Below are 27,125 nucleotides of genomic sequence, written 5' to 3'. Positions count from 1 at the left end.
GGGGCAGTGTGGCCGCAGAGCTTTGAAAAAACAAAATCACACACACATAAAGGGACACCAAACTTGCAGACATTTCATGACCAAACTAGCTAAGGTTATCAGTACTAGAAGGGAGTGAGGTTTGCTGAGAATAGGAAGAGGAGAAGGAGGGGGGTGTCCTTGGTGCTACCTAAGCTTGGCGGCTTTCTTGCAGACATTTCATGACCGAACTAGCTAAGATTATCAGTGCCTAAGGGAGAGTGGGGTTTGTGGAGAGGAGGAGGGGGGAGGGGAAAGAGGAGGACAATGACTGTTGGGTCCTTGGTGCTCTCTAAGCTTGGTGGTTTTCTTGCAGACGTTTCATGACCAAACTAGGGAACGTCATCCAAGCTATCACGATAAATATGGCCCGCAAGAAAGGCCAACTAGAGGCTGTGAAAAGAACGTAGCCTTTCTTTGTCATGGAGTAATTTGGCTGCACTGCGACACAAAGATGAGAAGTAGTCCTTTCTGTGGACAGAAGTCCCATCCATCAAAGGAAAGGGTCTTCTTCTAAGCAGCTTCTCCAAGCCTCCTGGAAGATTTGCCGGGCAAAATCAGCAGTTCCAAAGCGAAGATGAGGCTTCCTTCTGACCCACACGGTCTGCTCCCGCTGAATTCAGCTGGGCTTCTCCCCCTAAGCAGTCCGGAGGGCGAGGTTGGGGTCGTGTTTACACAGGAAAACCCACCCTCTAATCCCGGCTTAATTATGGAAGCTCCTTGGCTTGTCCTCGCAGCCGAAGGGGGTTTCAATCAATCAATTAAACAAACAAATAATCAATCAATCAGAATAGAGCTGGAAGGGACCTTGAAGGTCTTCTAGTCCAACCCCACCCCCACCCCCCACTCAAGCAGGAGACCCTATTCCATTCCAGACAAATGGTTGGCTCCTTCATTTTCTGAACGAAAATCAAATTTAAAACTCTGTTCTTCCTTCCCAGCCAGCTGAAATCCCAATTCCTTTCACTGGGCTACAAAGAATTTTTTTTAAAAAAAATGTACGTTTTCAAAATTGGGCTTTTTAAAAATTACCAAATAAACACCACCAGCAATATTGAATAAATTACCAGGACTATGAACCAATTTGGCCATTGAGCACTGAAATCTAGATTTAATAAATCAAACCATAATAAAAAAACAGCCGAAAGAACAACAGATCCTGCGCCTTGTAATTTTTCCAGCTGAAAATTGCCAGCAGTGCTGGACCCTGCCTTTTTGCAGGCTGGAAATGTATTTGCTTAGTTTTACAAAAGATCCCAGCTTTACGAGTCCAGATTGTTCATCAGTTGTTGCTGTTGTTTAGGAAGAATGAACTATTGTCCTCGGTCTTCCCTGGATGAGAAATCATAATTTCCCATATTTTACGACTACCAAGCTGCATTTTTAATGAAATAATAAAGAAATAATGGAAGCAAGCAAGGTTGAGCTGCCTTGAAGCAAGCAGACAAATAAAAATGATACATGCAAAAATCAAGGTCTTTTGGTCCTTTTATCATTTTGACTCCAATTTGAATAAATGCCTCAGTCTTATATGAATTTATTGCTGAAAAAGGTCAAAATTTAACAATAAAAAAACCTACAGACCAATTTCATCCTTCAACAACCATGAATATTGGGGGGGGGAAGAAAATTTTTGTTTTTTGTAAAACTTTTCAATAAAAAAAAGGTACAACACAAGGATATCTTTTTTATTTTAGTTTGGAAGTTTTGATTAGAGACGTTAGATGGGATGAGGAAAAATTGGGTTTGAATATTAAAAATGAAACGTATAAATAAAGAGCCTTTGCCAACGATTTAGTTTTGATTTTACAAGACCCACAAAATGGGATAATATTTAATGAAGAAGCTGAAGCTTTGGCTGGTTTTAAGATAAATAAACAAAATTAAAAACTCTTGCTTAAGAATAGGACCGTACAGGATCAGTAAATACGGATGAGAAACTCAGATTTTAAAGTGGAGGAGAAAAAGGGAAATACCACGGAGTTATATCAACTAATACAAATTCTAAATTATTAAAAAAAAATTAAAATTATGAAAGAGAACAATTATGGGACTGGAAATATTTTTAAAAAGTGTTAAAGTTGTAATTACAACTTTCTTTGCCAGGTAGAATTTTTGTAATCAAGATGAATGTTTTACCTAAGATCTTGTTTTTATTCCCAACATTACCAATATCCAATTATGGGTGTTTTCCTTAAACAATGGCAGAAAGATATTTCTAAGTTAAAAGGCAAGGGGGAAAAACCCGAGAATTAAATATAAAGTGTTGCAGGATGCTAAAGAGAGAGGAGATATGGATCTACCAGATTTAAAATTGTATTTTGAGTCTGTTTGGATGGAAGGATGAGTGATCTTGAACAATAAGAGGTTTTAAATTTGGAGTGCCATGATTTGAGATTTGAGAGGCACACCTATTTGTGATATGATTATTTCATTGTTTTATTTAGTGTATGATATCTACAGAGAACATGCAATCACTGATATAAAATGATAAAACACATTATACATACTGCACAAAGATGTAGACTAATAGAGCATCAGCAGTGTGTATGAGTGCATTGTATGTATGTATGTATACACAGTTTAAATATATTTATTTTCTGATGCTCTATTTAAACAAGTGTGTGTATGTAAATATCATGTGTTTATACTTACATAGTACAATATACGATCAAATATTAAATTAAGGTGGTAGTCTGATAAAGCCAAAGGGAGTGCAAATTTTAAGAATTGTTATGTTAGGTGTGCCATGCTAAGAGTTTAGAATTAAATACAAAACAAGGCTTTCTCCTAAAATAGCTTTTAGGTTGTTGCCCTAAGAAGCATTGTTTTACAAAAGCAATGATAATAAAACCAATTTGGTGGACTTATGGTGAAATACGATGTTTTATTGATTTAATTTTATTTATTAAATTGGTTTGCTGCTCATTGTTCTGTTTTACGAAAGATGGACTTAATTTGAAACAGAAAGAAAAATGAGCGTTTTAGGAGGATGGATCTGTCACGGGTTCACATATTTACAATTAAAATAAAGATAGGAGAAGCTGTGGTTTTGTGTTTACAGAAAATAAGTTTGAAATTGAATTGCCAGGATCAATGTGTTTTTTTGCTAAGGTTTGGAAATGGTTGTTGAAACTGAACTTAGAAAATGAATAGGTTAAAGATTGTACGATTCACTGGCCAAAGAATTTTGGTTGCAAAATAAAGATTGCTCAGTGGGAAAACATGTGGACGAATGGATTGAGATTTTCACTTAATTATTTGGAAGAAATTTTGTATAAAATGATGGCATTTAACACCAGGGGAAATTGTCAAAAACGTATAAAGGAGTTGGAAATGTAGGTTGGAAATGCAACTGCAGAGAGTTTTATCATCTCCGATAGAATTGTATTAAAGCAAAGAAACACCCAGATCAGATTTTTACTTTCATTCTTAAAATAAATATAAAAATTGAAACTAGAAGTTTTCTTTTTAGGTTTGATGGATAAGGAACTTGAAAGAAAATTTGGTCCTTTGTTCTTCTGTATGATAACAGTGGTGAGAATCTTATATGGAAAGATGCATGAATGGAAGAATGGATGATAAAAGCAATGGAATTAAGAGCAATGGAATTTTGGGGGGGGTTGTATAATTTTAATTTTGCAATTGCTTTTCTATCTATCTTTTTATGTTCTGTAAGATGCCCATAGCTGCTTGATTGGTGAGGTTAGCAGGATATAAGTGTAACACACAATAAATAACAGAGAGGGTTGAAACTGACCATTTTAATTAAAGAGTACAATTTATCCAGGATTTTTTGTACTTGGAAACCATTTCTGGACTTTTTGCTCAAAACTGGGGGGGGATGTTGATTTTAGATTTTTGACGATTACAATGTTGCTTTTATTACAGAAATGGATCAAAATCAAAATCTATATTTTTCTTGACTGTACACTGCCTTGAGTCCTACGGGAGAAAGGCGGTATAGAAATATAATAAATAAATAAATAAATAAATAAATAAATAAATAAATAAATAAATAAATAAATTTTTGCAATCTGCTGCCACGGGAAAAAAAATTAGAAGTCATTCTCTCTCTCTCTCTCTCTCTCTCTCTTTCTTTTTCTCTCTCAGCTTTCTAACATTTTTTCCCAGTATTTGTATTTTATAGCAAAAACAAAAAGTATATATATATATATATATATAAAATCTGGTTTTGTTTTCTCTTCGGTGGTCAGACCATCAAATGAATCTCCAGAGACTCACTTGCAGCAGCTTGCAGGCTTTGTAGAAATAAAACAATATTTCTCAAGCCTTTTTTTTTCATTACCCAAAAGAGCTTTTTACCCAACAAAGGCAAAACACTTTAACTGAAGTATCCCTGTTGTAATGAGTTTGTGTGACATTACCAAAGAAAAACCACTTTTACCCAATTTGAGATCATTTGGGAAGCCCTGGAATAAAAGGTAAAAGATTTCCAAGCAGAGAAATGGGGAGAAAATGTAATTTTTTCCCTGAGGATTGGCAAGCAATGCAGCTGCAGAGAGAGCCAGGAAAAAGACCAGCTCTAGTTAGAGACAGGAAGAGAGAGAGAGAGAGAGAGAAATAATAACAATAATAAACTCTTATATTCCCTTGGACTGCAAGGAGAGCCAAACAGTCGATCCTAAAGGAAGTCAACCCTGACTGTCCTTTGGAAGGTCAGATCCTGAAGCTGAAGCTCAAATGCTTTGGCCACCAAACGAGAAGGTAAGACCCTGAGGTTGGGAAAGATGGAAGGCCAAAGGGGAAGGGGACAGCAGAGGAGAAGATGGTGCCACAGGGTCTCCAACAAAAATGTGAATTTGGGCAAACCCTGGGAGACAGTAGAGGATGGGGAGGGGGGGGCTTGGCATATTGTGATACGAAGGGGTCGCGAAGAATCAGACTTAGTGACTGAACAACAACAGGAGAAAAATAGATAAGAAAATCTGTTAGCATTCCTGAGCTATGTAGGTTAAGGCAGGGAGGCAGGGAGGCAGGCAGGCAGGGAAGGAAGGAAGGAAGGAAAGAAGAGAGGAAGGAAGAAGGAAGGAAAGAGAAAGAAAGAAAAAGAGAGGAAGAGAAAGAGAAAGAGAGAAAGAAAGAGAGAGAAAGAAAAGGGAGGGATGGAAGGAGGAAGGAAGGAAGGAAGGAAGGACAAAGCGGATCTAAACATTTTTCAAGCATTAATGAAAATGCAAGGGCAGAATATTAAATCACTTACATCTGGTTTTACACCTTCAGCAGAGTACTGTTAGTGTACGTTGTTTTTTTTTTTTAAATTTTACATTCGTTATCCCGCCTTTATTATTTTTTTATATGTAACTGAAGGTGGCAAACATAGCTAAGAGTCCTTCCTCCTCCTTTTTCCCCCCACAACAACAACCCTGTGAGGTGGGCTGGGCTGAGAGAAAATGACTGGTTCAAAGTCACCCAGGCAGCTTCCATGGTGAAAGTAGGACTGGCATATTTTCACAGAGTGGCTTCTAAATGCACTTCAATATATTCTCCCCTAAGCTTGTTTAGGAATAAACGGGCCTCTCTTTGACTTGTTAGCAGTGTGTGTGGGTGCATGTGCCCACAAGGTTGCACCCCGTATTTTGGAAAAACCCAAGTTAAAATATAGAATGGAATAGAATAGGAGAGGAGAGGAGAGGAGAGGAGAGGAGAGGAGAGGAGAATAGAATAGAATAGAATAGAAGAGAAGAGAAGAGAAGAGAAGAGAAGAGAAGAGAAGAGAAGAGAAGAGAAGAGAAGAGAAGAGAAGAGAATTGAAGAGAAGAGAATTGAAGAGAACATAATGCAGAATAAGAAGAGAAGAGAATTGAAGAGAACATAATGCAGAATAAGAATAGAATAGAGAATAGAATAGAATAGAATAGAATAGAATAGAATAGAATAGAATAGAATAGAATAGAATAGAATAGAATAGAATAAGAAATCAGAATAGCATAGCATATAATAGAACAGAATGAAAACAGAACAGAACAGAATAGAATATGGAATGGAAATGGAATGGAAGGCAAGGGAAGAGAGGAGAGGAGAGGAGAGGAGAGGAGAGGAGAGGAGAGGAGAAGAGAAGAGAAGAGAAGAGAAGAGAAGAGAAGAGAAGAGAAGAGAGAAGAGAAGATGATGGGATGGGAGAATAGAATAGAATAGAATAGAATAGAATAGAATAGAATAGAATAGAATAGAATAGAATAGAATAGAATAGAATAGAATAGAATAGAATAAAGAGGAGAGAGGAGAGGAGAGGAGAGGAGAGATAGAAGAGAAGAGAAGAGAAGAGAAGAGAAGAGAAGAGAAGAGAAGAGAAGAGAAGAGAAGAGAAGAGAAGAGAAGAGAAGAGAAGAGAAGAGAAGAGAATAAACAGAGCTGGAAGGGACCTCAGAGGTCTTCTAGTCCAACCCTCTGCTCAGGCAGGAGACCCTCTACCATGCCAGCTGAGTGGGTGTCCATATAGTTTGTCCTCCATTTGCCAGAAGAGTCGCGTGTTCTGAATGCAGGTGACGATGTGGCATTTTGGGGAATTTCTAGCAAGACTAACCGAGAGCTCCTTCTAGAATAGCGAACACAGAATTTGAAGAAGCTTCTACGATGACATTATTTTTGGGAAAACCCTGTTTGGAATACTGTAATTTCAGGCAGTACAACAGTTTGTTTAGCAACCATTCGAAGTTACAACGACATTCAAAAAAGGGATTTATGACCATTTTCACACTTATGACCGCTGCAGTCACATGATCAAAATTCGGATGCCTCATACTTACGACGGTTGCGGTGTCCCGGGGTCACCCTTTTGCCACCTTCTGACCAGCGAAGTCGATGGGTAAACCAGACTCACTTAACAACCCAGGTCACTAACTTAATGACGGCACAGATTCGCTTAACGGCGGCGGCAAGAAAAGTCGTAAAACGGGACGGCCGTTCCGAGAGACAACCGTCCCAAGTATGAATCAATGGAGGAGCATCTGAGTTTTGGTCATGTGACCGTGGGGGGGGAGGCGGCAATGGTCATGAGTGTGAAAAAAGGTCAGGCCCCTTTTCTCAGGATGGTCGTAACTTTGAACGGTCACTAAATGAACTGAGGTAATCCAAGGACTGTCTATGGATTACGTCACTGATGTGGCAGGAAGGAGGCTGGAGCTGGTCCATCTTCTGCGTTTTGGAAATGGTGCATTGTGGGAAATCCCAGGAGAAGAACTCATCGGCTCACCGGGGCGAAGGTGGGACGGAAACGCTAAAGAAGCTTCCAGAATAGACAGCACTGAGCAACTCCAGGGTAAGGACGGAGGTGCAGGAAGCCCAGATCAGGTGAAGGACCACCAGCCCTTTCCAGGGACTGAGACGGGGCAGGGAAGACCCCAAGAGCTGGAGGGAAGGGGGGGCATGATGCTGCCCATGCAGCCTTTCCAATCCTTGCACACCTGGATGGGTGGATCATGGCTCTCGGAGTGGAGGAAGCATCTTCCCTTGTCCCAAACATCTGGAGGGCACCAAAATCAGAATGTGGCAGGAGGGGAGAGGAGGAGGAAGAGAAAGAGAAAGAGAAAGGGAGGAGGAGAGATGCAGGAGGAAGAGGAGGAGAAGGAAGAAGAGAAAGAAGAGAAGAAGGAAGAGGAGGAAGAGGAGATGGAGGAGGAGAAGGAGGAAGAGAAGGAAGAGGAAGAAGAGAAGAAGGAAGAGAAGGAGGAGGAAGGAGAAGGAGGAAGAAGAGAAGGAGGAGGAAGGAGGAGGAGGAAGAGAAAGAGAAAGGGAGGAGGAGAGGATGCAGGAGGAAGAGGAGGAAGAAGAGAAAGAAGAGAAGAAGGAAGGGGAGGAAGAGGAGGAAGAAGAGGAAGAAGAGAAGAAGGAAGAGAAGGAGGAGGAAGGAGAAGGAGGAAGAAGAGAAGGAGGAGGAAGGAGGAGGAGGAAGAGAAAGAGAAAGGGAGGAGGAGAGGATGCAGGAGGAAGAGGAGGAGAAGGAAGAGGAGGAAGAAGAGGAAGAAGAGAAGAAGGAAGAGAAGGAGGAGGAAGGAGAAGGAGGAGGAGGTATCCCTATGGACACATGATCAAAATTCGGACGCTTGGCAACTGACTTACATTTATGACGGTTGCCGTGTACCGGGGTGTGTGTGTCACGTGATCCCCTATGGCGTCCTTCTGACCCCCAAAGTCAAGGGGGGAGCCAGATCCATTTAACGACCGTGTTGCTCACTTAACAACGGCAGCGATTCATTTAACAACCATGGCCAGGAAGGGGGAAAAGTTCACTTAACAAATGTCTCACTTAGCAACATACATTTGGGGCTCCCTGTAAATCAACGACTCCCTGTAAAAGATGAAAACGTGAAGGCTACACTGATTAAACCATGATTAAGAACTGCACCAAAACCAAAGCAAAGAGTGTGAAGAGGGGGAGGGGATGAGGTCGTAAGTGTGAAAAACCAGTCAGTGCCATGGTAACCTCGCACGGTCACTAAACGGACAGTGGTAACTCGAGAACAACCTGCATCCCCAAATCTCCCCTGCGATGTCCAGATTTTAAGGACAGACCCTACCCCCACATACGAATGCGATGATGTATAACCGGGTTTGTCTGATTGTGCCCTGTCCAACTGCCAGGGGGCCCCAGGGCCAGACCCCTTTCCGACCCCCAGCAATATGGCTGCCCCCTTGACCTGATGGCAGGAGTCTAGCCGGCCAAAGTAGCCCATTGGAGATATACCCAATCTTTAACACAATAACAGAGTTGGAAGGGACCTCTTAGGTCATCTAGTCCAACCCCCACCCCTGCCCAAGCTGGAGACCCTGCACCATTTTTGACAGATGGCAGTCCAGTCTCTTCTTGAAAGCTTCCAGTGAAGAAGCTCCCATAACTTCTGAAAGACTGGGCATCTCTGCCCACTTTACGACCTGCGGACTTCAACTCCCAGAATTCCTGAGCCGGCAGGTCGTAAAGTGGGCAGAGATGCCCACAATTGCTCTGTACGGTTCCATTTTGTCCTGGCTGCCTTTGCCCCCCCCCCTCGTAGCCCCCTTCAGCAGCTGGTCTGGCCAAGGAGGGAGGAGGAGGGCAGTGTGGCCTATTGGTGGCATCTCCCACCCCTTCCAAGTCTCTGAATATTTCCATTGGCAGAAGGCCGTGGCAATCTCCTTCTCAAGCAGCGTGGAAAGCCAAATAGACAGTGTTCATAGTGGTTTCCAGCTCTGTTGAAAGCCCATAGCTGACCTGGGCTTCAAAACCTAGAGAGGTCGGAGGTGGGAAATGCTGGGAAAGGAGACCACCAGGAGATTAAACTCTCCCCATCAACTTCCTTGGAACCGTTCTAGCCCAATGCAAAGCCTCAGGTTCCTTCTTCAGCCCCCCCCCACCTTCTTTTCAGAGCAAGGGAGGCAACCCCAATGCCAGGCGGGGGACTTGCAGTAAAGGAGCCCGGATAGCTCAACAGACAGAGCACTGTAATTTAACACCAGCTGTCTGCAATTAAAGTAAGATCGAATCTCCCCAGGCTCAAGGTTGACTCAGCCTTCCATCCTTTCTAAGGTAGGTAAATTGAGGACCCGGTTTGTGGGGGCAATAAGCTGACTTTGTATAAATATACAAAAGAATGAAGGCTATTGCTTAACGCAGTGTAAGCCGCCCTGAGTCTCCGGAGAAGGGCGGCATATAAATAAATAAAAAACAAAAATCCAGATTTTGGTGTGTTGGAGGTCTGTAGAGATTCTCCGTCATCCAGGTCTTGGTTGTCCCAAAGGTGATTTTTCAGGAGGCAGCTGTACCTTCTTGCTTTTTCTTTTCTTTGAAGACGTTTCGCTTCTCATCCAAGAAGCTTCTTCAGTTCTGACTGGATGGTGTGGAATGGAAGGATTTATGCTCCTTGCAGAGAGCTGGTTATTTTGCATCCTTTTTAGAGGGTCCTTGAAGCACTTGGAGGTTTATCTGTGTCTTCAGGGTCACCTGAGTGGAGGATGTGTTGGAAGTTGCGTGTGTATGCTCTCCTCTCCAGTGCCTTCACCCTTTCTCATGGAAAGTTCTCCAACTTGCTTTCCTCTTCACAACCCTCCTTCAATCAATCAATCAATCAATCAATCAATCAATCAATCGGAATAAGAGCTGGAAGGGACCTCAGAGGCCATCCAATCCAGCCCAACCCACTGCTCAAGCAGGGGACCCTATAGCATTTCAGACTCTCAAGTCTTTTCTTAAAAACCTCCAGCGTTGGAGCATTCACAACTTCTGGTGGCAAGGTGTTCCAGTGGTTAATTGTCCTCACTATTAGGAAGTTTCTCTTTAATTCCAGGTTGCTTCTCTCCTGGATTAATTTCCACCCGTTGCTTCTTCTTGTCCTGCCTTCAGGTGCTTTGGAGAATAATTTGAGCCCCCTCTTCTTTGGGGCAGCCCCTCAAATACTGCAAGACTTTCTATCATGTCCCCCCCAGTCCTTCTTTTCTCTAGACTAGTCATACCCAGTTCCTGCATCTGTCCTTTATATGTTTTAGCCTCCAGGCCTTTAACATGAGAAGAACTGGATAAGGCCAGTCTAGAGAAAAGAAGGGCTGGGGGTGTGTGTGTGTGACATGATAGCAGTCTTCCAGTATTTGAGAGGCTGCCAGAAAGAGGAGGGGGTCCATTTATGTTCCTTTCAGGTTGGGTGGACTTTGTGCAGGAGAAATTCCTGGGTAGGTGGAGTCCCCAAAGTGGAGAGTCTTGGGCTGCTGTATTGAGGTCTTGCTGTCCACTCCAACTGAAGGTCGCCCTTCCTTCTGCACACACGCTCCAGTGACAGTAATTCAAGGACGCATTTCAAAGCCAGGTGCCCCAAGCAAGGCAGGAAAAGCAACTTCAGGGACTTCTGAGTGGCAACACCCTTTGTCTCCCTTTCCCTGTTCTTCTCTTTGGAGAAGCTGGATCAGAAGTCTCCCTGAACGACTCAGAAGCTGGATCAGAAGTCCCCCTGATGCTCCCAGCATCTTCCATCTTGTCTTGGTAGCTGTTTTCGTGTTGTTTTCTTACTCTGCACTTTTCCAGCCCAGCCCCAGGTTGCCATCCAAAGACTAATGAGATTCACAAATGCCATCATTTGCAGGGAGAAGAAACATGATTGCAGAGGTGAACTTTTCGTGTGAAGCATGTGACTCTGTCTTTTTAAAAATTTCCTTGATTCATATCCTGCTTCTCATTCAGGATCTCAAGATGATACACATAGACAATGCCCTCCTCCTCCTCCTCCTCCTCCTCCTCCTCCTCCTCCTCCTCCTCCTCCTCCTCCTCCTCCTCCTCCTCCTTCTTCTTCCTCCTCCTCTCCTCCTCCTCCTTCTCCTCCTCTTCCTCCTCCTCTTCCCCTGGATACCATGCCACAACCCTGTAAGGTAGATCAGGTTGCCTGAGGAACTTTCAGCCAGAATTTTTGGTATTATTTTACTTATATGTGTTGTTGCTATTATTTATATGTTGTCATATAATTAACTGACTGGATGGTGTGGAATGCAAGAAGCATAACTCCTTCCATTCTCCACCATCCACTCAGAGCTGAAGAAGCTTCTTGCATGAGAAGCAAAAGGTCTTCGAGGAAAAATAAAAAAAAACTCCAGTTACCTCTTGAAAAAGCAACCATGCCTTGGATCACGGAAAATCTCCATAGACATTATAATTAGCTATTACTATTAAACTATCTAGTATTATTTCATTTATTGAATTTATTTGCCACCTATCTGGTAACAAAATGACTCTTATGATCTACCTGCCACATTGTAATTGATTACTACAATATCTGGCATTATTTTCTGCTAATATTTTCTACCATTATGATATTCTACCAGGTATTAAGATCTGCTATTATTAATTACCTACTGTTATTATTATCTGGCGTTATTATCTATTATTATGAACTCTCTGGTACTATATTATACCTTTGCAGTCGCTAAGTGTCAACACTGGCTTGATAGCACAGAATCAGTCCACCATCAGTTCTTATTATTAACAAATATTAACCGAAATTCTGATTTCGATTTCTACACCTGCCTTTCCGTCACCTTGGGGAGAGGCGGGTCCGAGGCGGAAGCCCCCTCGAAAGAACCCCCGCTCCTTTCATCCCAGATTCTTCCCGATTTAGCAGATCGGGGATCCAGACCAGGAGATCTACTGTGTATTTTTGTTGTGCGTGCCTGCAAAATCCGTTTGTCTACTAAACTGCTGCGCTCCCCCACCCCCACCCCAGCGGTTTCGAAGGCAAACGGATTTTGCACGCATTCACAACACAAACACACAATGGATCTCCTGGTCTGGGATCCCCGATCTGCTAAATCGGGGAGAATCTGGATGAATGGAGCGCGTGTTCCAGGGATGAATTTCTCTTTGGCTTTCTGATTTTGCGGCGGGGAGTCTTTCTGCAGAACCCAGTCGATTCCATGGCGTGGGGGGGCGGCGGACTTTGCTGAACGCCCCTTAAATGCAAGAGCAAAAGCGGAGCCCTTTAGCCAGAAATCGTCTGTGGCTGCGCTGGTCCCAACTAGCTCACCACGTCACTAATTCACCGTTACCCATCCAGGAATGAGAAATACGTTTTCGGAATCGCGTCTCGGAGCCTGGGGCGGAGGGCGACGGGTGGGGGAAGAGAGAACCCCTTCCTGGGGCGGATTCCCAGCCATCTCTTGTTAAGAGAGTCCGGGCTGGTTGTTCTGAAACGGCCCAAGCGAGAAGAGCCAGTCAAAACGCCTCCAAGTTGTACTTTTTAAAAATCTACCATGGTTAGCAATTTATCCCTTGGGTGGCATCTTCTCCTGGCGGGCCAGTCCCGTGTTCCTGCTTCGAATTTCCCACGCTGGGGCATGTAGGCGTGGGAGTTGGTCTCCTGGTGGTCTCCCTTCCCTGTTCTAACCAGGCCTAACTCTAATTTGTTTCTCCAGATCACATAGCAAGATCTACTTTATTCATCTTGCCCCGGGTGGAAGCGAAGAATCCACGTTCATCCATTCCTAAAGCTCCGAGCGTGTATTTATTTAATAGTACGTATCGTATTTAGATGCCACCCCACCCCCTCCCTCTCACAAGAAGAGACTCTGGACGAAATACAATAATTTTCCCCCGCAGGCCCCGGGAGAGAGGCGAGTTTCCCCAAAACAAAAAAACGCAAAACAGACCCGAAATCGGAGTAGGAGGTGTTGTTGAATGCAAGTGTAGAGACGCGTGTTGGGCTGATTTCGTCACTGCTGATGGGTTCTTTGCTTAATTCCGCGTGTTTTATTTATGTCCGTGGAGATAGGCCCGCTTTGTAAACAGCGCTTCTTACCCAGCCACGTACACAGAAGTGTATAAATCTTCCGTGGGGTGCGCGCGGATCTCCTCTCTGAAACATAGCAGGCAATCCCTTGCACGTAAGCCATCGATTTACAAAACGACGCCTTTCCACATCGAAATATCCAGTAAAATATCTCTCGCGCAGGGTAATAGACAGGGCCAGTCACGCAAACACGTCCTGGAATTATATGAAATCTTGAAATAATTTTATTTTTAAATTCAAACCGGATAGGTAGAAAACAGGCTCCCCCGTTTCTAACGGCGGCCTCCGAATTTGCTGAAACCTACGGACGGTTGCAAATAAACGTTTCAAATCCCCCCCCCCAAATCTACGATCTAGGCCGCCGCGTATCAGCCCATCAGCAATAAATCCGCGATCCCTTATAATTCCCAGTGAATTCAATCGCCATTTTTCGCCAAAGGGCAGGGCGGGGACGGCGGAAAAAGAGTCCCCTCCCCCACCTTTATTCGCTAAATAAAATAAATAATCAAACCTATCCACGCGCGCCCTGCCTGATGACGCATCGAGATAAACCGATAAGAAGTAAAGGATGCGAGGAAAAAGAAAGAACCAGCCTTGGCACTAAATGGAAGTGGTACCCACGGTACGTACGTACACACACACACAGAGAGAGAGAGAATTTTGGGTCGATTTAGGTCTTTTCTCTCTCGAAAAGAAATATTTAGCGCGGCGATGACGATTTAGAAAAATGAATTGTGCCTTAAGAATTTCCTCTCCTTTTGCCGAAGAGAAAATCCATCCTCAGATTCTCAGGGACACCTGAGATTTCGACTGTGAGTGGGACTGATTTTTATTTCCCCCTTCCCCGCTCTCCAGGAATAAACCTTGCAGCGAGATGGGTGGCGAACAAATAAATAACAAATAAATAAACAAAAAAATCAACCGAGAACTGGCCTTCTCGTTTCTGAGTTCAGAGCTGCAAATGGCGGCGGGATCTAAAAGGAATCCAGGCTCGCCGCCTAGGAAGCCTGCAAGGGGAAGATCTCTTGCACAAGCTTTAGAGGGGCCGTGCAAGAGAATAACCCCCCAGGAACGGGGCTTCAGCTGGGAAGACCTTACGATGGTTCCTACTGGGTCCCAGTCTCTGCACCTCCATCTCTTCTCTTCTGCCAGGGAGGGAGGAAGGGAAAGGAAAGGAAAGGAAGAGGGAGAGGAGAGGAGAGGAGAGGGAAGGGAAAGAGGAAAAGGAGAGGAGAGAAGAAGAGGGGGGAGAGGAGACGAGAGGGGAGGGAAGGAAAGGGAAAGGAAAGGAAAGGAAAGGAAGAGGGAGAGGAGAGGAGAGGGAAGGGAAAGAGGAAAAGGAGAGGAGAGAAGAAGAGGGGGGAGAGGAGACGAGAGGGGGAGGGAAGGGAAAGGAAAGGAAGGAAAGGAAAGGAAAGGAAGAGGGAGAGGAGAGAGAGAGGAGAGGAGAAGAGGGGGGAGAGGAGACGAGAGGGGAGGGAAGGAAAGGAAAGGAAAGGAAAGGAAAGGAAGAGGGAGAGGGAGAGGAGAGGAGAGGAGAAGAGGGGGGAGAGGAGACGAGAGGGGAGGGAAGAAAGGAAAAGGAAAGAAGGGAAAGGAAAGGAAAAGAAAGGAAAGGAAAGAAGGACGGAAGGAGAAAAAAGGAACAGGGAGGAAGAAGGAAAAATATAATTAGAGGAGGAAAGGTAAGGTAAGGTAAGGTAAGTTAAGGAAGGAAGGAAGGAAGGAAGGAAGGAAGGAAGGAAGGAAGGAAGTTAGCTAGAAGCGGTCGTGAGAAGGCCTCGCGGGCAGCTTGGCATTCGGCCCAGGAGCTCCAGCCGAGGCGGCCTGGCGGGAGGCGGCGAGCCCCGCATCCCGATCCGCAAGAGGCCGCGCCGATTGGCGACCCTCGCGGCGGATCCGCCCCTCCCCGACCCCTCTGCTTCGCCTTTGTTCCTGCCGAGCCTTTGCGGGGATATGAAGGCGGCGAGGTGGGGCTTCGGGTTGTGAAGGGGTCCCCCCACGGAGCCCTCTCCAGGGACCGGCAGGCTCGGAGGCCTCGTGTGCGGGGCGGAGGTCTGGGGTCCCAGCCGGGCTCCTCCGGGAAGCGGCGCTCATTTCTCGGGGTATCGGTTCTGCGAGAGGGAAGGCCCGGCCACTCGCGGAAAGGAACGGCGCCTCTTTTCCGGGGAAAACTCCGGCCGTTCTCGGGGGCGCCCAGAGCCAGCTCGCGGGGTCCTTGCGTTTCTGCGGGGTCTCGTGGCTAAAGTAAAGGAGCATAATAAAAAAAAAAAATCGTTTGCAGCCCAAGCCCAGCCGAGGCCCCCTCGCGCGCCCTTCTCCGAACAGCGTCAGCTTTGAAAAGGGACTCAAAGGGTGCAATTTCCACACCCGCGTTATTTGGGGGGGGGCAGATCTGCCTGCGCCCTCATTTGCGCTCTAAATTGCCCGCCGTGGCTCCCCAGAGCGATTCCTGGCCCCGTTCATTTCCCCGCAAGTTGTGGCGAGCGCCTGGGGCCTTTTGGCCAGAAGCAACCTCTAGTACTTCCAGGATCGGGGGCCCCGGCCGCCTCCTCCCCCGTTTCTTTTCCTTCTCCTTCTCTTCTGCATCCCCTTCTCTTTCTCCTTCCCCCTCTTCTCCCTCTCCTCCTCGTTTGGCCTGCTCGTTTTTCCCCCTCCGCAGCCGCGAGGGCCCCCCATTCCCCTCGGACGGAGCCCTGGGCAGCCTTCTCAGGAGCCTGGCCTTGAAGGACGCCCCAAGAACCGAAGCCCAGCGCTGATCTTTAGCCAGGCGCAGCCTCGGGCCTTCAAGGAAACCCACCCCAGGCGCCAAGGAGGCCGCGGGCGGCAGCTGGAGGCCTGGGGAACCCGCGTTGCTCTGGCCCTCTTCCAGGAAGGGCAAGTGGGAAGCTCCAGGAGAGTTAGGGTTAGGGTTTTCAAAGAGGAAGGAAGAAAGGAACGGGAGGAGCTTTTGGGGGGGTGGGGAGTCGAGGAGATTTGGGGCTGCAGAAAAGAGAAATCAGAACAAAACGGGGCTCCTTTTATTCAGGCCTTGGTGACGAGTTTGCTCGGTTCCGGGTCTAATTCGAAGTGCTGTTTTTGACTTTGAAGCTCTTTATGGCTTGGGGCCAGATTATCCGGGGGGAACCGTCCTCTCCAATTACTTTGAACGTCCTGCTCGTTGTGGGTCCCCTCTTTTAGGCAAAGCCCTTGCCAGGCGGTTCCAGGCGGTGGGTCTTCTCTCTGCTGCGGTACCTGCTTTAGTCTCCCCAACCTCGACCGAGGCTGCTTTCCTCCCTTGATATCCCACCAGCCCTCAAAACCTGGTTGTGCCCATCAGGGCCTGTGGGCCCCCCAGAGAAGCGGAGGATTATTATTAAATGGGTACATAATTTCCCCTAAAATTCCTTTGTATCGTTTTTAAACGTTTTAACTGTAATGATCATATTGCGGCACATTAATTTTTGACAAATACCAGATACATTTCAGAGGCCTAATGACAATATGTTTGTAACAGGAGATACAAATAGAAAGGAATAATATATGTGATACAAAAGCACAATATATATGTTACAGGAACCTAATGATTACAGAATAACAAGCTTTTACTAAATCTAGTATATCAGTATTTTATATTCTATATTATTGTTTCCCTACACTTGGTTTCAGCTTTGTGGCGCGTCCCTGAGACAGGAAGCTAGAAAAGCCTGATAATTACAAAAAAAAAAAAAAAATTAAAACATCGAAAATAAATTGGGTAAAGACACGCGGCGTTGTCACCCACGTCGGTGACTATAAGGGAAGGCTGCACGGACGCTCCCGCGTGGGAATCCTTGCGTCTGGGGCCTCCTAGTCCATGAAGGCCGTGCGAAAATCTCCAAGGATCTGCCCCGCAGGAGCGCCCCGTTTTCCGAGGCCAACGCTACGCCACGGATCCCCCGAAAACCACCAGATCGAAAGGCTGCACCGCCTGATCCCCACACGGATTTTTTTCCCCCCCGAGGCTGCCGGATTTTAACCGCGAGTCGCCTCCGAAGCGCTGAGAAAGAATAAAAGGGAGTTTTCGATTTATCGTTTTTCCAACGACCAAGGAATCAAATGTATTTTTTTTTTGTTGTTGTTTTTGTCGTGGGGAAGGGCTGGAAGAATGAACTAACGGTTGGGGGGGGTGGGCTTCAGCCGGGGGGAATTGCAGAAAGCAGAATCCAGGCCAGGCGACACATTTGGGGGGAAAAAGAGGAAAAGGCTGGGTGGAAAAATCCGAGATATTCCGGCGGCCTCCCCGGCAAGGCCGCTTCGCCTCCCCCCGGCGATTCCAAACCAAGCTCGCCCCAGCTTCGGGGGGTCATCGGATCGGCCGCCTTCAATCCGAAGGGCGCTCAGAAGCCCTTTACTCCCGAGCAAGCCTCTTCGGCGGGAGGTGGCGGGAGAACGGGAGAGGCGGAGGCCGTACTAGCGGCGGCTCTGGCCTGGTCGGAGGGCGACGCAATTCTGCGAGGTCCCGCTTGCCCTGTGCCCGAAAGACGGGGCGGATGGAAAGAGCGCGGGCAGGCCTGGCTTGGGGGTCCCCTCCGCCGCTTTCTCTCCAGCCCCTCTGCCCAGCCTCGGAGGGGAAGCGAAGGAGAAGCCGGAGCTCGGCCTGAAAAGCCACCGAAAGGAGGCCGCGGCCAACCCTCTACTACCGCCTCCCCCCAAATTCCGAGGGGGGAACGGAGGAGACCTTCGGTGCTGGGAAACGGTGGGGTAGCCCCTGTTTCGGCCGTTAGCATTTGCACAACCACCTCCAGCACAAAAGGACACGGAGGAGGGCCTTTCCGAAAGAGAACCCGTTATTTTCCTTTATTTCCTATTACATAGCATACTAGCTATTATTATAGTATAACTATTAGCTATATTTTACTATGTCAACTAGCATTACTACTAGTAGTAATTATCTTCCTTGCCTTTCTTTCATATGATAGTTGGGCAACTACCATAACTACTACTAGCATTAGTAATAACCAATAGCATACCGGTTATTATAGTATAACTATTAGGTATATTATACTATGACATCTAGCATTACTACTACTAGTAGTAATTCTCTTCCTTGCCTTTCTTTCATATGACAGTTGGGCAACTAATAAATACTAGTAGTAGCAACAGCAGAGAATTATTACTAGCATTTGTAATAATAGCATACTAGATATTATAACTATTAGCTATATTATGACTATACTACCATTACTACCACGATAATAGTAATTCTCTTCTGGTAGCTCCTTTCCTTTCCTTTATATGATAGTTGGGCAGCTAATAAATAATACGATTGCTAGAAAATGATTACTACTAGCAGTACTACTACTAGTAGTAATTCTATTCCAGCGCCTCCTTGCCTTTCAACAGGCACTCCGCACACAAAGGGCATATTTTAACCTCTCCGTCTTCCAGGATTTCTTTCTCCATCCGTGTAAAGTAAGAACTCCGCAGATCAACCTCGTATTTGTAAACAACACCCCCACGTCCCGCGGTAAATATCCCACTGAAATCGAGTTTGCCAAGTGGGGGTGTCTGAAAATGACCATTCAGTCGCTTCTCGGCCTGAGCAGCAAAGAGCCACCCTCCGACCGCCGCTCCCCCCACTCCCGGAATTTCACCCGAGAGTGGGGAAGACCACCCCGGTCCCCATCGGAGGGGCGAAAGGCAGACCTCAAGTCCAGCGCCCGGTGGCTGGGTAACCCCAGCGCCCAAAGAGCTCCGTCGGCCTCCCCTCCGAGACTCCGCTCATCTGCTTTGGGGGCCGATTTCACAGCGAGGACCCCCCCCCCCACACACACTTTTGAAAGGTCAGGAGGCCCACGCTCAGGGCGGCCCAGTCCACAAAACCACCCAGCCTCCGTAGCTCACAAGCTCGGCCAAATAATCTCGGGAAGGGAGCAGGTGTGCTAAGGGCTCCCACGACAAATCGCTGGAGCTGGTCGGGAGGGGGGCGGAGGCGCTGGGGGGGGTATTGTCCGGCCAGGCCAAGCGCAGGACCAGGTATTTGTCCTGAGGTTGAAAGGAGGAACCATCTAAGCCTAGAAAAGGAACGCGAGGGGGGGGAACCAAGACCCCCCCCAAAGATCTTCCTCCTCCTCCTCTCCTCCTCCTCCTCCTCCGCAAGATCCAAGCCATTCTTCTTGAGGAGTCCGCCCCGCCCCTTTTCCCCCTCCTTTTCTCCGGGGCTGTTTCGCAATCCAACCCTCAACCGAAGCGCTCGCCGGCCCGGGGCTGCTCGGCAAAAGCTCCTTCGCTGATGCCGGCGCCCCCTCCCTCCCTCCCGCCTCCGCAAGGTGGGCTGCGGGACTCCCGTTTCCATCCTCCCCAGCCAAGAGACCCAAGGCCCCAGGCATCTGCTGGGGAAGGCTGATGGGGACCCGGGCGCAAGAATTTCCCCAAGGATTTCCCCTTTGGGTTTACCAAAGGCGATTTCAACCCGGAGGGGGAGGGGGACATATGACCCGGGCGGGGGTCTTTCTCTTCGTCAAGCCCAAGCGGGGGGGGGGAGGGGAGAAGATACCCGCGCTGGGCTCGCGGAGGCCGCGGTGACGCGGTTTCCCTGCGACAAGCCTGGTGCGGGGACACGCGCGCGCCCACGCCCCGTGCCCCGAAGCCCGGGCAACGCGGGGGTGGGGGAAGAGCAGATGCGGCCAAGAGCGATTCCTCCAAAGCGCCCCCTCCGTCCTTGCCCGACTGCGAAGATTGACCCGATACAAGTTGCCCTTTCAGCCGCCGGACCTCTTTCAGCCTCAATTACACACACACACACACACACACACACAAAACGCAAATAGAAACAAATACGCACAGGAGAAAATCTTCACTTAAGCTCAAACCTCCCTCTCCGCTCCACTCGTCCTCGTCCCCGTCCCCCCCCCCCCATGCACCAGCAGAAATCCCGCCTGGGCTGCTGCTCTTCCTCCCATGCATGGAATGGGGCGGGGGGGGGGGGCGGCGCAGGCGACTGAAAAGGGACCCCCGGTGGGAGCAACCAGGACCGGATCGGTTGGCAAAGGCAGCGGCGAAGCGGGAGCCGGGAGGAAGGACCAGGCGCCGGTCAAAAAAATGGGTTTTGGCCTCGGAGTAGAGGGAGCGCAGCCAGCTGGAGACCCCTGGTTTTATTTATTTATTTATTTTTATATGCCGCCCTTCTCCGGAGACTCAGGGTGGCTTACGAGGCGTTAAGCAATAGCCTTCATTCTTTTGTATATTTTAATACAAAGTCAGCTTATTGCCCCGCAAACTGGGTCCTCATTTCACCTACCTTAGAAAGGATGGAAGGCTGAGTCAACCTTGAGCCTTGGCGAGATTCGAACCAGCAGTAATTGCAGGCAGCTGGATGTTAAATGCTGCCTTAGTAGGAGGCATTAGCCTCCTACGCCACTAACCCTTACCTCGCACCAGGATCCGGCGGCAATAATCCGTTTCGCCCGCGGGGGACTGGTTGCCGCTCTCCGAAGGGCCGCTGGAAGCCGAGGTCCCCCGCCGCCAGCTCCCTGAATTCGCCGCCTCCGCCGCGTCCCTTGGCGCCCTCCTTGTCCCGCGCCCGCTCGAAGGGGCCGCCGGGGTCGCCCAGGAGGTGGCCGCGTCTGCCGGAGCCGCTGCCCGCATCGCTCACGCCGGCCTGGAACATGGGCGCGTTCTCTGCCGCGGAGGAGCCCCTTCCTCCTGCCCGCTACTCGGGGTCGCCCACGGGGGGCCGGGAAGCCCAGGGAGGCGGCATGAGGCCCGGCCGACCTCGGCCAGTTTTCCCGCTCGGGAGGCCTCCGGCTGCCCCTGACCCAGATGGCTGGGAAAGACCCCCTAGAAGCCCCGCGGGCTGCCTGGAGAAGCTGCCGAAGCCCCGCGAGAGGCAGAAGCGCGGCGGGGCCCAAGGGCTGCCGGAGCCTCGGGCATGGCTGGTCCCCGGACGGGTCAGGGGGGTCAGACTTCTGCGCTCCGCCGCGCTCCTCCCCGCCTCCATCCCCGCGCTGCGCTGCTGCCCTCCCGCCCGCTCGGCTCTCTCTGATGAGCGAAGGGCGAGCGCAGCCAGCAAGCCCTGCCCCCCCCCCGCCCCGAAGCCCGCCCCCGCCCCCCCCGCCAGGTTGGCTCATCCCCGGCTCCAGGCGACCCCGGCCGAGATGTGGGGGGGGGGCAGGCGGGCGGGGGGTCTCGGCCAGAGCCCTCCTGCGTTCTGCCCCCCCCCCCGCGCTCGGCCCGCCTTCGCTGAGTGAGCCCCCCACCCTCTGAAGCTGGGGGGGAGGGGTAGGCGGCTATACACCCCCCCCCGCGCACGTAATTTCCTGCTGGCGGAGGCTGCCCGGTTCATTCATTGGCGAACAAAGAACGGCCGGGCGGCTCCCGCCCACCTTTCCCCGAGAGGGTCCGCGGTGGCCTTCGGGCATCCCTCTTGCCCGCCCCCCCCACTCCGTCTCTTGGCTGGCCCAGCTGTCGCCCCCCGGCTTGGGGAGAGTCGCCGTTCATAGGCGCTGCTTCGCCGGGCGGGAAGAACAGACTGGATTCAGGGTCCCTCAGAGCAGCCCTGGCACAGAGCTTTGTTTGCCCCCTGCCCCTTTTCGGGATGCCGGTTAGAAAGCGCCTCGCGGGGGCTGATTCCCTTCCCTTCCTTCCCAACATTTTCCTTTCCTTTCCTTTCCTTTCCTTTCCTTTCCTTTCCTTTCCTTTCCTTTCCTTTCCTCTCCTCTCCTCTCCTCTCCTCTTTCCTTTCCTTTCCGTTCCTTTCCTCTCCTCTTTCCTTTCCTCTCCTCTCCTCTTTCCTTTCCTTTCCCTTCCTTTCATTCCATCTCCATCCACCCGTCCATTCATCGATAGGCTGAGCCGGGAAAATGCGAGGCAAACGGATTGCACGAACTGGCTGCCCGCTAATAACCCTCGGGGTGTGTGTGTGTGTCCTGGGACGCCTCCCCGGCGTAACCGAGTCCGCCCCACCCCCAGCCGGCGTCTTGCCCTGCTGAAGCTGCTGCTGGTTCTAACCAGGCCCGAGCAACCTATTTCGGAATAAAGGGATAGCGTGAGACCCTCATCCACCCGTGACCTTCCGAGGGTTTCCGGGACGAAAGCTCTCGCCTTCAAAACTTGGGGCAGAGAGAGGGGGGGGCGGGGGAGCTGCTCCTGAATCCACCCAACCGGTTTCCGCGCCTGAAGGAGGACCCGATCTTAGCTCAGCATCTTCCAACTGCCCGGCGGTGCCACTTGGGCTCAGAGCCAGGCGCCCCCAGCCGTTCTCGGAGCCGGAAGGGAGAATTAGAACTGGCCTTCTCCCTGCTCTCAGGACTGGTGGGGCGAGAACCGGGTTAGTTCCCGGGTGCCAAAAACACACGGAGGAATCCGATAGTGGCTTTTTCCCGACCAATTGTAATCAAAGGCAGAAGGACGGAAGAAGAGGCTCTGCTCTTCCCCGCCTGGGGAAATGCGCGCTCCCCTTGGAAGACTCGCACGAGGTTCAAAAGACTGGGTGGGGGGTGGGGGGCAGGGTGGGTACTGGGTAGGGTGTTGTCCCTTTTCCGACTGATCCCAAAGGCAGAAGCGACGGAAGGCCGCGGCTCACTTCCTCGAATGCGGAGGTTGCCTGGCCTGGTGGAGGACTTGAATTCGGGGAGGGGGCGAGGAAGCGAAGGCTGGGCCTGCACACACGGGGCTCCGCGTCTTTGAAGCAGCCTCGGACTTTTGGCAAAAGTGCCTTCCTCGGCGGGGAAGACCCCACCCTGGGCGTGAGCAGAGACTTTTCTTCTGCCACACAGGTGTGGGACATACTTTAATGTTATTGGTTAAAGGCTGATAGTTTTCCTTTTTTCACCCCCACCCACCCACGGAGGGCACTCCCTGACCAGCTGGGGATGGGGTGTGTTTGTTTTGTGCGTGGACACATGACACCCGTTTTCTCCCAGGGTGGGGAAGGTTTCCGGCTTTCTCTGCACGGAGAAGCCCCTTTCTCGGGGCTCCGTTAGCCTGGGCCTAGGACTTCCCTCAACCAGTGGGGTTTTTTTCCCCCCCCTTTGACATTAAATTGCCACCGTTAAGGAAGAGAAGGAAAACCAGCACGTCCTTCCGGGTTTCCCGTGGAATTTATTGAACGCGTGGCATCTACAGAGGTCGTGCAAATCGCTGGTATACAAAATATAAGATTAAATTAAGAAGCGTCGTCCCGTGGAATTATTTCGGTCTTTAGGCGGGCTGCTGGTCGAGAGAGGCGCTTCAAAGCCGAACGAGGGTAAAGAATGAATTCTCGTTCAAATTCTTCCCCAAATTCCTCAGGATTCCGGATCCTTTTTGCGGCGGTCCACTTTCCCCGCTTGACTTGTCCGAACCTCTGATAAAAACCAACAGAGACATCCACTCGCCCAAAAAGGCAACAAACAAACAAACATCTCCAGGACAAGCCAAAAAAAAAAGAAAGAAAAAAAAGAAAAAAAAAGAACCCCGAAGGAATTTAGCCAGGAATCAGATTTTATTTGTCAAGAAAAATGCAGAGGCACAAACGAAAGCTTTTGAGAAAAAGGGTTGGGAAAAAAAAAGAAAAAAAAGCGGAGGAACCTATTTTTTTTTATGTTTTTAGGGCTTGGTGAAATAAAACCGGAATAAATGTTTTTTTTATTTAAAATACTGACCGCTGCTCCTTTGGAGTGCCTGAAAAGTGATGATTTTTTTTTTTTAAAGGAGGGAATAGAATAAAATCCCTTCCTTCAAATGCGATCAAAGGCCCCGTGAGAGGAATTGCTGTAGCCTTAATGCAGCTTTTTCTCTCCCCCCCCCCACCCCCCGGAATTCAACCTTCCCTATTTTTCCCATTTGGGTTACTTGCTTCGGAATCTTTTCCCTAAATGCGGAGGGATCCAGAGGGAAAGCTGAACCTGCCGCCGGGTAGGAATCTACTTGGAGAATCAGATTTGTAGAAATTATATTCCCGTTTTTCAAAACTTTAAAGGGGGTGGGGTATCACCTCCAGGAAAAGGCAAAAACAAACATACAAATACATACACCTATACCTTCCTGTTCCTGTTTTTGTTGCTTTTCTGCAATTTAGCAGAGTAAACTTCTGTAAAACAATACAAAGGTTTCGCCGCCCGCTATCTTTTGGACCGAGAGGCTTTTTTCAAATGCCTTAGCCTAGCCTTCCTCGTGGTCTCCCATCCTTGAAATAACCAAGCCCAGGCCTCCTTGACTGTTTGATGAGGGATGGGGGTGGGGAACACCCACGCCCTTAATTTTCCCACAAGAATGCGGGGGGGCTCCTCGCGTTGAAAGGCTGGGATTCCTCTCTTTAAAAAAAAAAATCATCCCTTTTCAGGCATTCCCAAAGGAGCAGCGGTCCGAATTTAAAAAAAAAAAAAAAATTCTTAGGGGTTTTATTTCACCAAGCCCATAAAAACACAAATGCCTTTGTTTTATTTCGGGAGGTGGTCAGAATGAAGCGGTTGGGAAGAAGGCAAGGCCGGGGCGGCTGGCTTAAGGGCTTCCTAAACAGAAAGGAATATAATAAAGGCAGCAATAAATTATAAAAATATAATATGTTTTCACTCACAGAGCGCCGGTCCCCTCCAGCTCCGTCCTGACTCAATTTTGCCCCCACCCCAGAAAGATCTTCCTGCCAGTCTGCCCTTCCTCCAAGGGGGCTCAGCCCCACCAGGCGTATAGGTGGTTAGGGGCGTCAACCAGGGACACCCCCAGCCCAATAAGACCCTTCACATCCCATCCCCCCCCACTCAAGGCTTTTCTTGACCCGGAACCTAGCAAGGCTCTGGGCCCCGCTTCAAATCCAGAACCTCCAGCCGGTTAAGAAGGACGAAAGAGCGAGGAAGGCCAAGCGGCGGTGCGGAGATGCAGCCCAGGGTCTGGGGGTTCCCTGGCCTGCGTGGCCGGCGGCCTCTGGGCCGGAACTGCGCGAAAAATGGAGGGACGAAGCCCGCAGCCTGGAAGGGGCGAAAACGAGCCACCAAACCGGGGTTGAAAGGAGCTAGACCCGCCGAGCTTCCCCCGCCGAGGATCGGGCCCTCTTGCCAAGGAGGGCGGCCCTGCGAAGCGTTTGGAGAGGAGGGGGAGAAAAGGATTGGGGGGGGGGCTTCCCTGGCAAAGACGGTCCAACCTTCAGAAGGTTAATCACCCGCTGCGCATGAAAATAAAAATAAAAATAAGGGGCGGCGGGAAGAGAAGAAAATTACGAATTATGACCAATTAATTAGAGTAAATTAATTGCACCACCCCCTTTAAATTGTTGCAAAGAACATTTTCTCCCGCCTCGCAAATGCACAGGCCCACCCAGCTCCCACCCCCCCCCCCCAATGCTACCGCCGGGCCCAGCTGCTCGCTTCCATTCCGCTCCGCAAGCTGAGGTCGGGCGGCCTCCTCCTACTCTCCCCTCGGTCTCGCTTCGCCCAAGACCCCGCTTCCGCCGCCGGCTCCCCTGCCCGCAACCAGCCTTTGCGGGCCGGCCCTGCTTCCTGACCCCTCGCGGCTCGGAGGTTTAGAGAGGCAGCCGCGGCTCGGAGTTTGCGGAACGACGATCGTTCCACGGCTCGGGAAGGCAGCGGGCGAGGGGCAGAGCTCGGGTCGATCTCTGGCCCGGCTGAACCCACGTCCATCCAACCGCAGAGAGAGTTCCTCGGTTGGCTTTTCTAAGTTCGCTTCGGTTCCAGAACAGGGGGAAGGGAATAAGAGAGGAAGGAAGGAACGAAAGAACGAAAGGAGGGAGGGAGGGAGGAAAAGATGAAGGTGGGAAGGGAGGAAGGATGGAAGAAGGAAGCCAGGCAGGCTGAATTGGAAGGAAGGAAGGAAGGAAGGAAGGAAGGAAGGAGGAAGGAAGGAAGGAAGGAAGGAAGGAAGGAGATAGAAAAGTGGGAAGGAAAAGGAGAAGGAAGGAAAGAAGGCAGACAGGCGGTTGTAAAGGAAGGAAGGAAGGAAGGAAGGAAGGAAGGAAGGAAGGAAGGAAGGAAGGAAAGAAAGAAAGAAAGAAAGAAAGAAAGAAAGAAAGAAAGAAAGAAAGAAAGAAGGAAGGAAGGAAACAAGGAAAATATGAAGGTGGAAAGGAAGGAAGGAGAAGGAAGGCAGGCAGGCAGACGGTTGTACTGGAAAGCAGGCGACGTGTTTGCTTCCCTTTTCCCGGTCTCCGGCTCGGGGCCAGAGGAAACGCAGCGGGTCGCTCCGGAGTTTCGGGGGAGGGAGGGAGGCTGCAGCCTGGAAAGCGCCCTGAGCTCTGTGGCTGAGGTTGGGTGGGGGACGAACGAACGAACGGAGGAAGGCCTCGAGGTAGGAAGCCCCCCCCCTCCAGCCAGGGGTCGAGGCAGACCTGAATGAGATGGACACCCAGTTCGGCTGTTACCCTTTTGGAACGTCTGTAATGGGGACCTGGGCCCCCACCCCGCTTTCTACCTGGGAACCCTTCAGGGACTGGAAGGAGCTCTCCCCGTGGCCTCCTTTTCAAAGTCAACCTGCTGAGGCCCTCATAGTCGTTGCTCTCTCTTGATCCACTAGCTCCATATTCCCCCTTAAAACACGATTTCCAAACGCCCCCCCCCCCCGACCCTTCTCGGCTTCTATCTTTGATGTTTCCTCTTCCTGCCCAAATTTAGACGTTTTCATTTTTACTTCCCAAAATTCAGGCTGCTGACCCAGAATGAGGAGGGAAGGAAGGTGCTTCTTCCCTGTGCCGGAGGCCTGGGACTTAACTTCCCATAATCCCCTACCCTGTGAGGTCACCGAGTGGAGGAAAGATTCAGAGAATCCACGGGGGTGAAGAGGGCAGTTCACAGGTTCGCTGGGATATTAAATCACGCGGGAACGGATGGATCTCTTGGCGAAGGAGCCAAACCTTGGTTTGCCCTTCAAGCCAGCCGGGCCGCCCCCAAGACCGAA

At 49.5% G+C, this 27,125-nt stretch overlaps 1 protein-coding gene across 1 annotated transcript in view; it reads right to left on the bottom strand.

Moving 5' to 3' along the window:
- Window positions 1–21,225, bottom strand: part of VAX2 (ventral anterior homeobox 2) — a 28,472-nt gene extending 7,247 nt beyond the window's left edge. The window contains 2 exon segments of the mRNA XM_070948743.1: window positions 20,672–20,759; window positions 20,761–21,225. Of these exon segments, the coding sequence (XP_070804844.1) occupies window positions 20,672–20,759; window positions 20,761–20,910 (238 nt within the window). The 5' untranslated portion in view covers window positions 20,911–21,225.
- Between the last annotated feature and the right edge of the window lie 5,900 nt (window positions 21,226–27,125).

Source organism: Pituophis catenifer, unplaced genomic scaffold (assembly GCF_029215685.1).
Source record: "Pituophis catenifer annectens isolate HBS135680 unplaced genomic scaffold, rPitCat1.0.hap2 SCAF_8, whole genome shotgun sequence".
Classification (NCBI taxonomy): Eukaryota; Metazoa; Chordata; class Lepidosauria; order Squamata; family Colubridae; genus Pituophis; species Pituophis catenifer.
Note: the sequence above shows the minus strand (reverse complement) of the source record. Positions and strands in the feature narration are given on the sequence as shown.